General features: G+C 42.1%; 1 protein-coding gene across 13 annotated transcripts in view; it reads right to left on the reverse strand.

Moving 5' to 3' along the window:
- Positions 1 to 13521, reverse strand: part of AKAP13 (A-kinase anchoring protein 13) — a 330778-nt gene that overhangs the window by 212383 nt on the left and 104874 nt on the right. For all 13 annotated transcript variants that reach the window (XM_073304193.1, XM_073304191.1, XM_073304188.1 and 10 more), the window contains one exon: positions 260 to 407. In XM_073304193.1, the coding sequence (XP_073160294.1) occupies positions 260 to 407 (148 nt within the window). The remainder of the gene's footprint in view (positions 1 to 259; positions 408 to 13521) is intronic.

The following is a 13521-nucleotide window of genomic DNA, read 5'->3' on the forward strand; positions in this document are numbered from 1 at the left end:
TTAAATAACTATGCTATCATATTGATGCGATTCCATTATAAACCTCTGTTTGCCTCCAGAACATTTTTTTAAAACCCATTCAGTCAAAGCTTGGTTTAAAAATGATCATTCCAGATACATATTTTTTACTCTAAAAGATTGTGCAAATAGGGGAAAATAATAAAGATTCTCAACATTACATGAGGTTTAAATAAACTTCAATGTATCAGTTTTCACAATTTTTTTAGGCTGCGTTTTGCAAAGAAAGCAAAGCACTTACCGGGAGCAATGGTCTCCAGTGTCCCACGATTAATTTTTCTCGTGCTTGTGCAGTGTTGGACAGTGGAGCCAGTAAACACCAAGTAAAAAACTACATCATCTTCAAGTTCATCTTCTTCAGTCAGCAGCACTGTAATAACACAGTCACCCTAAGACAAGGGCAAAAAAAGCCAGAGGTCAAGTTCACATCCTCAAAAACTTTATTATATGAACAACCCACTCGGTCTCCAAGGCTCCTGGTTTCTTCTCTCTGTCCTTTTTCACATCACTGTAAGAGTATTTGCTCCCATCTTCAGATATACAGGTAGATTTCACAATGCACTTTGACCGGATCATCAAGCACAGTAGTCAGCTGCAAAAGATATGCAGAGGCTCGGCCATTAGATTCTGACAGGAAACAGTTTTCCCATCCCGTGAAAATTTTCAAGATTTCGAACAATTTTCCCATGTTGCATTGGGATGAAACCAAGACTTTACAAAATGTTGCCTCCCCCTCCAAAAAAAGAGAGCAAGATAGAGCCCTCACCCCAGAACAGCCAACACAGCCTGGTGTGTAGGGCACTTACCTGGAATTTGGGAGGATCAAGTTCAAGTTTCTGCTTTCAGTCAGGCAGAGCAGATTCTTGAACTTGGGCCTCCCACATCCCAGGTGAATGCCCTACCCACTGGCTACTCTCTCTCACCAGAAATTCCACACTGTACCTGAGAATCCTGCCTGATTAAAGTTTTTTCAAAACTGTTATGTTTTCACGAAAAGTTTCGGTTTCGACAATGTGTTATTTTCTGATGAAAAACCTGTCTTTACCATACTAATTTCCCCCTACTGTTACTCACACCTTCTTGTCCACTGTTTGAAATGGGCCACGCTCATTATCACTACAAAAAGTGATTTTTCCTCCCTTGGTATTCTACTGTTAATTGAATTGTCTCGTTAAACTGACCCCCCACTTGGTAAGGCAACTCCCATCTTTTCATGTACTATGTATATATATATATACACACACACCTGCTACTGTATTTTCCACTCCATGCATCTGATGAAGTGGATTCTAGCCCACGAAAGCTTATGCCCAAATAAATTTGTTAGTCTCTAAGGTGCCACAAGGACTCCTCGTTTTTGTTTATGTCAAAAAAATTCCCAACCCCAGCTCAAATAGCCATGGTGGCAACAACATCTGGAAACATCAGCACAAGATCAAAATCAGCACCTCACAGCACCGTGATATCACGATGGTACTGTAACATCTCACTGGTATTGACTCACACCAGGAAGCACGGAGAGCAACCCAAAATTGCTCAAGTATCCAAAGTATCCCAGCCTAAATTCTCTCTCTGTGCCTAGGTAACTACCTACTGATACCTGCAAGGTAGCTAACTCAAGCACTGACCACTCCCCTCCTCCTCAACACACATACACAGAAACCTAGGGAAGCATCAAATTCAGTAGGGTTTTCTCTTGCTACAAAGAGAGGGGGGCGGAAACATGATTGTAAGGAACCAATAAGGACAGTGTTGTTGCAAAATTATACTCAATAGAACTACCCTTCCTGGAACAACAGCTACAGACAGGAGAATAGGCTTTATATTATCAGGACTCAAATCTGACTCCCTCTGCAGCCCAATAGCTATGTACTGGCACATATCAATATTGCCGAGAAGTAAGATTTACTGTTATGCCTTCATTGTCATGTGCAATTACACTTTCACCAAACAATTTGAAAATATCTACTGCTTTGTTGCAAGGTATGCATTACCTCATTTGCCACATTTTCTAGCAGATCATGCTTTGATGAGGCTGCAAAACCTTATTTATAGCAAATACAATAGTCCATGAAACCAGGACACACCTTGCTGCCTCAGGTCACACTCCTACGCTCAGTCTGCACAACCTAGATTTTTAGAACTACTGCGTGCAAAAAAGTATACATAAATGAGACATGCAGTTTAGGTGTGGCTGTGTTAGTCCCAAGATATTAGAGAGATAAGGTGGGGGATGCAATGAAGTCTTTTATTGGACCAACTTCTGTTGGTGAGACAGGTTTTCGAGCCCTTCTTATCTCTGCATAAATTATATGCAGTTATCACAAGTAACTCTGCGTGTAACTGAAGTAATTGTATGCGCAAATCACACACATGTTCTTCTGCACATACAACTCTAAAAATCTGGTTTCAAGGTATATAAATACCTATGATAGATTAAAAATCCACTCTCCTGCAGTCGCAGAGATGCATTCATTGCAACAGAAGGAAAGTACATACAGAAATAACAAGGGTAAAGGGTGTTTTGTATGACTTTGCTATCCTTTATAATTTGCTGACAATTAATTGCTTAAGACACACATCATTGGGAACAGTAGGCTAAAAATGTCTGGTCCTTTTCTAGCCCACTAATCTACTAAGATCAAAACCAGTTTGATGCCTCAGGTTTTAAAATTAAAGCTGTATTAACTAGCCCTGTTTCATCACTCCACTTAGCATACATTAATGTTGCAAGTTTGGAAAAGACTCCATGCAGATTATGCAAAATCTAATTTGAATACTCAAACAAAAAGCTCTGTCTCATTATATAACCTTAACTCTAAAAATCTTCAATTCATTGCTCCTCCTCCTCCCTCTCAAATCAATACTTTCTCCCAAACAAATCCACCAGTTTCCGCTCCATCCTCCTTTGTGCTCACTCACCCTCCCAACCTAGGTTCCCCATCCCCACTCCCTCTTCTACCTCTGGATCCCCACAGCTCCTCCACACTCCGCTCCGCATTCTGGCTCCCTCACTTGAATTCCTCCTCCATCACCCTGGCTTGGCTCCCCCAAACTCATCTCTGGTTCCTCATGTCCCTCTTAGGATTTGCCTCATTCCTCCCGCCAAGAAAGTAGTCCCTCAGTGTACCCTTCGACACAGCACAACACCCTACATCACTCCACCCAATGTTACTCTTGCCTTATCTCTGTGTCTGCAGCTGATTGGGTTATGCTGTGTGTGGAGTTTCTATGGCTACAGAGCTCCCATGGCCTCCCTAGAGGACTCTAACCACAGAGATTCTGCCTTAGAGGAGACTAACTGAACAGAAACCGCCTCAAGTACCTCTCCCTCCAGTCTTCCACTCCAACCCCTTTCACTTTTCATGGGACTGTATAGTAAAGGTACACCACTGAAAACCAGGCCGGAGTTTTAGCCCAGCTTTGCTGCTGACCTGAGACAAGTCTCACAGGTTCTCTTTGCCTCAGTGTCCCCATCTATAATATGGAGATTACTCACAAGCAGAGGATGAGGCTCTATTAGAGAGTGCAATGCCCTGTGGCATATGGATGTCGGAGGCATGAGAGAAGGTGCCACGTAATGCGATTGATCTTTGTTAGAACCATTACGAACCCTGGCACGCAGGGTGAAGGAGCAGATGAGCTACAATCTTTGTTCTGTATGGCCAGCCCCCAGACATGCAAATCAGGAGATTAAAAAATAAGAAGGGTCATTTTAATTGGCCTTGTGGGTCACATTTTGAAGCTCTTCTTCACAGCCAAGAGAGTTAGAACCTTTTTTGAAGAAAGAGAGAGAGCGAGAGAGAGATGAAAAACAAAAGAGAAACGAGTGAAGCAAAAGGAAAGAGAAACGAGTGAAGCAAAAGGAAAGAGAAACGAGTGAAGCAAAAGGAAAGAGAAACGAGTGAAGCAAAAGGAAAGAGAAACGAGTGAAGCAAAAGGAAAGAGAAACGAGTGAAGCAAAAGGAAAGAGAAACGAGTGAAGCAAAAGGAAAGAGAAACGAGTGAAGCGGGGAAGGAAAAAAGAAATAGAATGTTGCATAATTCCATGACTCCAGGAGCTGAAGCTTTAAGAAAAACATCACAGAATCATAGAATATCAGGGTTGGAAGGGACATCAGGAGGTCATCTAGTCCAAGTATTGGTCATCAAATATCACAAGAGTTGACACTACTGCCAACTAGTTATATGCCAGATGTGGACCGTATGGTAGTAAATCTAAGCAGGTTTTGGACAATAAAACCACAAGGAAGACAACTATGTGTGGTAATGTGGCTTCAGCAGATAGGCTCCTGAGGGCTTGTCAACATACAAAAGTTGCCCCAGTGTCATTACACTAGTGGAGAACCCTGAGGGAACACACCGATATCATCTTAAAACTAGTTTTACCAATTTTGCTTTCCCCTGTTTTACAAGAACAAGCTAACCAGATATCAACCAGATTTAAATCCAGAAGATGCAGATAGTTAAACTTATCACTAGTCCTGGTAACATGGTTCACAGATTAGTCCATCATCACTGCTCATAAAAGTAATGCTTACAATTAAACAATTAGCATACTACCCACTTTTTTTGTTGTTGCAATTCATCTTGACAAAAATTACTCAGCCAGTGGCAGAAAGGCACTAGAAGAAGTGCTTCTGCAATCTATCAGGAGATAATACCAGAGCAGAGTTCTAAAGGATGTGAAAGGAATAATACACAGAAGAGGCAGAAATAGAATGCGTGTGTTTTCAATGATACAATAAAAAGATGGAAAAAAGTTTCAGATTTGAAATTCAAACATTACCAATTCACATGCAGAACTAAAACATTCAATTCCAGCAAATGTGTCCGGTTTTGAAGCAACTATTCAAAATGCACGCTTTTTAACCTACAAATTTCTCCCTTTGCTTTGATTTTTGTTTCTTCATCTTTGCTCAAACTGTTCCCCCCATGGGATCCACATGCAAATACTTAAATGGTCCTATAGTCCTGCTAAAGTTTAAGACAACCCCATCAACAGAGCTGACTGTTTAAACAAATGGCAGCTGAGGCTAATATTTTTAAACCCAGAACCTGTAAATATGGCTCATCACTTTCCTTTGGAACAAAAGTAATCAGCACAGAGTACATGTGAAAAGAACTGTGTATTGATGGGTTTATACACACGTGGACTAAACAAAGGCCATCAGGGTAATACTTTAACAAGCTTAAGAGATACAGGTTAACTCACAAATATTAGAGCAAAAACGATAGATGCATTCACCTAGTTATTGTTAAAAAGAGCAGGATAAAGGGCTAACACAGAACAAGCTGAAGATGTGGACAAATACTAGAACCCCTCAGGCCCTCTGTATAGGTTTGTCTAGACTAGGATTTAAAGATGTGATGTTAGATCAAGGTAGCTAACTACTTTACAGCTTCTAAAACTCTAGTCAAGGCAAAGCAATTGTACTTCAGAATTTGCTAAACTGGTTGAATTAACATCTAGAGCGAAGCCTAGGTTATGACAAAATCAGCTAGCATGATTGTAAAGGTCTGAGGCTACGTCTACACTGGACTGCAGTGTAGACTATGGGGGCTGTGAACTATACAGCGCACCAAAATGTTGCACTCTCTGGTGGATGATGCTAACACAAACTAAACATTACCAAGTTTGTGTTAGTACAGTCCTGTTTGAAAGAGGACTGTGTTAACGCAAATTAAGTACCTTTTAGTTTGCACCAACAGTGTCCACACTGGGCAATTAGAGCACAACATTTTGGTCACACCCCCGCAGTCCACATTGTGCCACAGTATAGACAAGCCTTTAAACTGTGTCTACACATGCGCTAAAGGGTATTTCAGTGATGCTAAGCTAACTTATTGAACTAACACAACTGAAAAATGCTCCATTTTCTGCTACATAGACAAGGCCTACATGCCTTGTCTAGACTAGAAAAAAGGTGGGAGGGTTTAATCGAGTGAGCTCAATCAAGCTTGCTTAACTTGACTGTAAACCACACTGTATGGGTCTACTGTGGAGCTCTATTTCAAACTAAGGGTGGTAAACTGTGTCTACACTGGTGTTCAGTGGGGTTTGCAATCAAGTTAACTAATTCTGTTGAAACATGGTACCTTTTTACCTAGACAAGGCCTAAGAATAAGCTTCTCCTGCCACCTCAGTTAGCAACCTGGGAGCTGTAGCTCAGGTGTCCGCTTCATGTCTCTCCAAACCCTGCCGCAGTCTTTCAGTAAAAAGTGGTAAGTCAATACCCAATATTCCTAATATGAAAAACAAGCACGGCTCTTTTTTTTTTTTTTTAAACTTAAAAGCTGACATTCTCTTTGCGGGTCATTAGCAAGATGGAAAGGATGCCATTCATTCATTCATCGTGCATTGCAGTTCACCTTTGCATGCGCCTTCTGAACTGTCATCTGCTGTTGTGTACAGCATAATTAATGGTTTGTAATCTACTTTGAGACCCCTGGAGATACACAAGTTGCTAATGATCATGATTAAGAAAGTGGGTGGCCTTTAATATCTCTCATTAAAATCAGTAACAGACAGCAAAACTCTGTCATCTTCATCATAAAAAAAAAAAATCCATACCCAAAAGTTACTTTAAAAAAAAATAAATTTTTGAAAATATGAATTAACAGTTTACAGTACAAGGTTCTCTCTTTCCAACAACTTCAGAGTTAAAGCAAATCAGTTACAAATGTGGCCAAATTCCTTAAACCCACATAGAAAGAGTTTCCAATAGCACTATTGCACTCAGCCTACAAAAACATTTTAATTGAAGCATGTTTACCTTTATTCATTTAATATTACCCAAATAATGTCATCTGTTCAATATCACTGCCACACAAGGTGGCTATTATAACCCCTTTCATCCTGAATGGCTACAAATGGAAAGCCAGGCTGCCAATACCCCTATGGTGAAAGTACAGATAGATCAAAGCAATTCTCCAGCACATGCCAACAAATAAGAATAATTTAATTTCAAACCTAGTTTGGATTGACTAATATTTACTTATCTTAAAGCCCATTGGAAATGAAAACATTCCATTTTATGTCCATTCACCCAAAAGGTCACCACTTCTTTCAACTCCCAAATTTCGATTCAAGATGTATGAAATAAACATTTCAGAGATGTGATCGGTATGAATTAAGCCTATTATTGAAAAGTACATTCAGTATCTCCAGCTGGGGAGGGAATGTTGTTTAGTGGTCATAGCACATGACTAAAGATAAGGGACTTGGCCACAGATTCACTGAGGGCTGAGCTACACACAATTTTTGTACAACTATATCGATTTAGAAACTGATTTTAACTGTAGTGGTACAACATTTAGCGTTGACACTGTTATACCAGTATAATAGTGGCTATATCGATATAAGCACTCTTACATCAATATAATTGTGTCAACACTAGGGCACTGTACCACTTTGTATCAATTTCTAAACCATTACAGTTATGGGAGAACAAAAACTATGCTTTGATGTGCCCTGAGTGATCATGGCTAAATGACTTCCTCTCTGTGTTTCACTTTCTCCATCTGTAAAAGGGGAATGACCTGTCCTTTAAGGGCTTTTATATGAGCTTACTTCATCAGTGTTTGTAAATTTCTACGATGTTATTAAACAGTGGCCACTATATAAGAGCCAAACATTACTAATTTATATTATTTATTACTTCGTAAAAATGGATCTGTATTCTAAAAAGAGACTACCTTAATCTCGTAAATGTTTGCACAGTTTAATTATATAGCAAAAGCTCGAATTTCCAATTCAGTTATTGAGCATCTTTGTCTGTCTGCTTCTGTAAGTGCTGGGGAACCATCAATCTTGTCGGACCCTATACTGCGAATGACACCGAATCATAAGGATTCCCCTGTAACATGTACCATTTGGGATCACATGAGGTCTCAATGAGAAATGGCAGAAGCAAGACCCACAGTAATCCATTCATCCCCAAAGCAAATCTATATCGTTTTACAGGTTTCCTATACACTTGTAAGTGTATGTCCCAATTAGGGTCGGAAAAGGATGTATTTTTTTTAAATGTGCTAGCTAACGTATTTTAAAATTCCACTATAAACAGTTTAAGTTGTATTTTAATGTGAACCATATTCACCTCAAGCAGTTAGCACATTTTAAAATACCACTTATCCCATTGTGGTGTTTTGAAGTATGTTAGCGAACATATCAAAAACTCATCTTTTTTCCTCTAACCCAGACAAAGCCTAGGACTATTTAAATAAATGTAAACTCCAGTATGTTGTGTTAAAAGGTGAAACTGAAGGACTTGTAGAAGTTTTATTAAAAGCAGAATGGTAAATGGACAGAATATATGTACGCATAAGATTGCTGATGTTAACCACTACAGTCTCTGGTTACATTTTTCATCATGGTAGCACCTACTACAGTACACTGATGCTGAGCACAAAAGCATGCATTAGGTGACTAGGAAAAATTTACTAAGTGGATGCAAAAAATAGGTCTGACACCTTTCAGCACTTTTCTTTCCAAACAGCTATTGCCAAGAAGAGTTCTGCTGTTTTACTGAAGAGTTTGGCTTGGAGTGTTAGATTAGACAAGTGAGAATAATGTGCCCTTTTAACAGGTTTAATTCTGTTTCCATTCATAACAGAACTGACTTATTCTTGGGTCAACTTATTACATTATGCCTTTTGGTGTCATAACGATTTATACTTTCAAACTGGTATCTTCTTTATTAATGGAAAGCTGTTCACACAGTTTCAATGTGGATCTTCTTTTATGGGCACAGAAAATTGAAATCCTTTGATTGTTTTCCTCCTTGAACTGATAAAAGTTCTCTTGCATTTTTTTTTAAATGAAGTAAGCATGCTGTCATCTAACCTCCAAGCCAGGAACGTTATCTACTGCTATGGGCACACAAAGAGAAGTCAGATTTCACTCCAGAGTCACTGTGGGTATGTCTACACTGTGAGTCACTATGCAACAGCTGCAATGTAGACACATCCTGTATGACTTTGGGCAAGTGTAATGGGTTTATAAACACCACATGAGCACAGGCAGGAAAGGAGTCTTCCCTGCTTACTGGCAACTAGGCTGACCATACCCCGGCACAGCGACCAGAACTACCAATCATGGAGGCATGCACCCGCAGCTGGGACCAATAAGGAAAACAGGCTCAGCTATAAAAAAGGAAAACAGAGCAGTGAGGAGGCAGAAAGACCCAGGAGAGCAGAGGACTAACAGCCCCATGCCATGCTGCCTCTAACAAACTCACAGGGAGACAAAGGAAGATGGCGAATTCTGGAGTTTAAGGGCTGATTGACTCATTGTAGATGAAGTTGATGTACTGGGCTAATTTGAGATGAATAAAGAGACCCCAGTTTGGAGAAAACTGGGACTTCTAGAGGGGCTGCCCCAAGAACAGTTTTCAGCAAATCATTTCACTTCTCTGTGCCTCAAGTGTGTTCATCTGTAAATAGGGTTGCCAACTCTGACTGAAGCTATTCTGGGAGATTCCCCCCTCCCCAAAAAACTTGACATAATGTCATTTTCTTAAAATATCCTATTAAAATCTCCCGGGTTGCTTTCAATGGGCACCGGGAGATTGGTGCTGATTCTGGGAGACTCCAGGCCAGTCCTGGAGGCTTGGCAACCCTATCTGTAAAACGGAAATCATTAGGGGTGGAAGAAAATTTTCCATCAAAACTATTTTTGATCGAAAAATTGGGTTTTTGCATACATGAAATTTTCCACGGAAAGTGTCTAGTAGAGAGAATAAATGGCAGCTCAAAACCAAGGGGAAGGTGAGGATCCCACAATCCCATTCAAGATTCAAATCACCATGACTCACCCGCTAATCAATCTTTTAGCATATCTGTTTTAAAGGAATGAGGCTAGAAGGGGACAGGTCAGGGGCGCATGGTACAGTGAACTCATACCAATCACGGAAGCAACCCCCGACTCTGCCATTTTATGACTCAGAAGTGCCCCTGGAAAAAGATCATGTCAACCCAAGTCACTTTGCAGATAATCAGATCTGGAAGCACGGAGGTGGTGGTATTAAATAGGAGGTTTTGACTTGAGTAGCACTAGAAATCCCTGCTTATGTGAAAATATCCCCAGATAACAGTGATGACCTAGGCCAGGCATGCAAAGAAAGATGGATATCATTCTGTTGCAGTGTTTAAGCTCCCTGCAGATAAGGCCTCCAAGAAACGACTCCTGAAATAAGTGGAATGGAAATTTGTCAGATTTGCGGTGGGGTTGGGTCCATTCTCATAGTGAATGACTACAAGCCTCTTGATCTTTGAGGAGTCTGAAGCCATTATATTTGTTTTTTAAATGAGCCACAGCTCGTCGATGTAAGGATACGCCATCAGACTAATCTCAGAATCCCTGGCTTGACTTTCTTGTTTTTCCCTTTCTATTATTTTAAATGATCCATGTTAATGTGAGTGCCGATGAAAGATTTCAGATTAAAAGAACTGAGGGCGGAGATCCTCTCTGATGAGACAAGCAAAAGTGTCAGTTAAAACAAAGCGTAGGGTGACCAGATGTCCCGATATTTAGTTGTTTGTCTCGTGTCCCGAGCGATGTACAGTCAGGATGCCATTTGCCCCGATATTTTGGCACGGGACTGGAGTGGACTGGTTAGCGCTTACTTGGGGCCCCAGTGGCGCTTACCTAGGGCAGCTCCTGGGAAGCAGCTGGCAGGATCCTGTGGACCCTAGGCACAGTGGCGGCTGGGGGGGTCTCCGCGCTGCAGCCACCACGAGCGCCGGCTCTGTGGCAGCCAACGGAAGCTGCCGGGGTGGGGCTTGTGGGCGCAGGCAGCACACGCAGATCCCACTGGCCACCCCTGTCCCTAGGAGGCTAGAGGGACCTGCCGGCAGCTTCCCAGGAACTGCCCTATGTAAGCGCCACTGGGGCCCCAGGTAAGCGCTAACCAGTCCACTCCAGCCCCGCTGGACTGATGTTCGGAATCGAAGCAGCGTACACCTGGTGCCGTGTGAAAGCCTTGCCAAAATGAATTTCTGGATCACTTGCAAGGTCTTCTACAACTTTGTGACTGCCCAGAAGCAAATCATGATTATGGCAAAGTCATCCAAGAAGTACAAACTTCTGGCACATCAGAGATGTATGCAAATTGTGAAGTTGATTTATTGACTGAACAAAAAACCCCACCCTTTACCCCCATTTGTTTAGTGTACAAATAAATCTGTATGTTTAAATATGGATTACAACTAAGTCTATGCTTTAGTCAGGGAGGGCACGGCAGTCACTGATTCCGGACCTCCCTGATCTCGCTTGCTTCAGCTGCCAGCAGCTGAAGCTGGGGCTGAAGGCAGGACTGTGGGCCTCCCCTCTCTGACTGCAGCTGGGGCTGGAGCCAGGGATAGAACCGGGACCCTTCGCTCCCCTGCCCTGCAACTGGGGCTGCAACCAGGATCCTGTGCCCCTGACCCATGGCTTCTGCTGGGGGCTGGAGCCGGGGCCCTGTGCCCCTGACCTGTGGCTTGTGGCGGGGGCTGCAGCAGGGGCCGTAAGCCCCCCTTGCAGCTTCCTAGGGCTGTGCAGCCCCCCCATGGCTTCAGTCGGGGCTGTGTGCCTGTAGCTGCCTCCCTCCCCCATGTGTTCTGATATCTTACTCTTGCAATCTGGTCACCCTAACAGAGCCCAATTTTGCAATATGAACTCCTATCCACTAGAGTGAATTCAGCGATCCCAACTCATTTCACAATAGGCCATCGAATAGCTGAAAGATGATATATGTTTTTTAATCCACACTACAATAGTGACTGAACCATGCACCTAGAGAGAACACCCCTTATACCTCATTAACAGTGCCCTGAGCCAGACAGTCTCCTGTTTCAGTGTTAAAAGAGGATCACAAAGCCAAAACTGAAACAGATTCATATGCTAAATCAGTGGTTCCCAACCAGGGGTCCAGGACATGGGGGGCCACAAGCAGGTTTCAGGGGGTCCGTCAAGCAGGGCCAGCATCAGACTCGCTGGGGCCCAGGGGGGAAAGCCGAAGCCCCACTACATGGGGCTGAAGCCAAAGCCTGAGCAGCTTAGCTTCATGGGGCTCCCTGTGGCATGGGTCCCCAAACAACTGCCCTGTTTGCTATCCCTTAACGCTGGCCCTGGCTTTTAGATGCAGAAAAGCAGTTGTTGTGACATGGTGGGCTGTGGAGTTTTACAGCATGCTGGTGGGGGCAGCGGGGGGAGGTCGGGGCTCAGAACGGAAAAGGTTGAGAACCCCTGTGCTAAATGACTCCCACTGCCACGTCTGTGAGGAAGTATTTAGTCCAGAAACATGTTGTTAACTGACCATTCTGAGGGAGGAAGGATAGTTGTGTGTTGAAAGCATGGGACACAGAGCCAGAAGATCACAGAATCAAAAGTCCTGTGACAATAGGGACATGTGAGAAACTTAAGGGATCTATAGTAAATACAGTGAAGTTAAATACATTCAGACTAGTGTGATCAATACTGAAACCAAACCCCCACACCAATGGATATACTTCGGAAGACACTTGGTAAGAGAATATGTATCTTGCAGGACTCGTGAAGCTTACACTACTTGACAACGTACGTCCATCTCCCAAATATCTATGAATCTATAAGTAAATAGCTATAGCATGAGGTGCACTTCTGCAAGCGACTATGGGCAACCTGAAAGGGAGATACCCATAGGGGAAATCAGCAAAGTACCTGTGTCTCAGTGGTGATAAAAGGAAGACACACATTGTGACTTGATATGAAAATGGCCAAGAAGTGTTCCAACTAATTCCTAATACCTAAGAGGACATGTTAGAATTAACACTGAAATGGCAAAATTACACCTAAGTAATAAAAAAAAAATTGAAGAGACCTTCAAATATATTATATTGCTGGGATCATCATCAGAAAAATAGCTGGAACTAGAAGTTTACTGCCTGGGCATTATTTCATGATTTAGGTAACTACAGTATTCCAAGAGTAACATAGCTATACCTTAAAAAAAAAAAAATTGCTGTATTACTTTAGGGTTTTTTTAATATTAGAATGGTTTATTCTACTCTTATGCAGTATTATTATCTAATAATTTAACAGTCTAATCTAATATGAGATTAGAGTAGATTATCTAACAGTCTAATAATAGAATAGTCTAATCATCTAATATTATCTAATAGTATATATTGTCTGCATACTACTCTGGCTGTATACAAGCCCCGATGTAATGACCCCAAGTAAGCTACTTCAGGCATTGGGCAAAGCAGAACCAGTGAGCAGCTCCAAAGTTGTTCTAATGTTAGTTGGGGGGCAAATCTCTGTATGTGGCCCCAAAATGTCAATGAATGACCCCAAAGCCTGTACCCTTATCACTTATGCTATCCAATAGTTCAGGGGTTCTCAAAGTTCATTGCACCACGACCCCCTTCTGACCACAACAATTACTATATGACTCCAGCAGGGGAGACTGAAGCTTGAGTCCACACGAGCCCCACTGCCCCGGGTGTGGGGGCCAAAGCCTGAGCCCCACCACTCCG

This window comes from Lepidochelys kempii, chromosome 10, assembly GCF_965140265.1.
Source record: "Lepidochelys kempii isolate rLepKem1 chromosome 10, rLepKem1.hap2, whole genome shotgun sequence".
In the NCBI taxonomy this organism is placed as follows: domain Eukaryota; kingdom Metazoa; phylum Chordata; order Testudines; family Cheloniidae; genus Lepidochelys; species Lepidochelys kempii.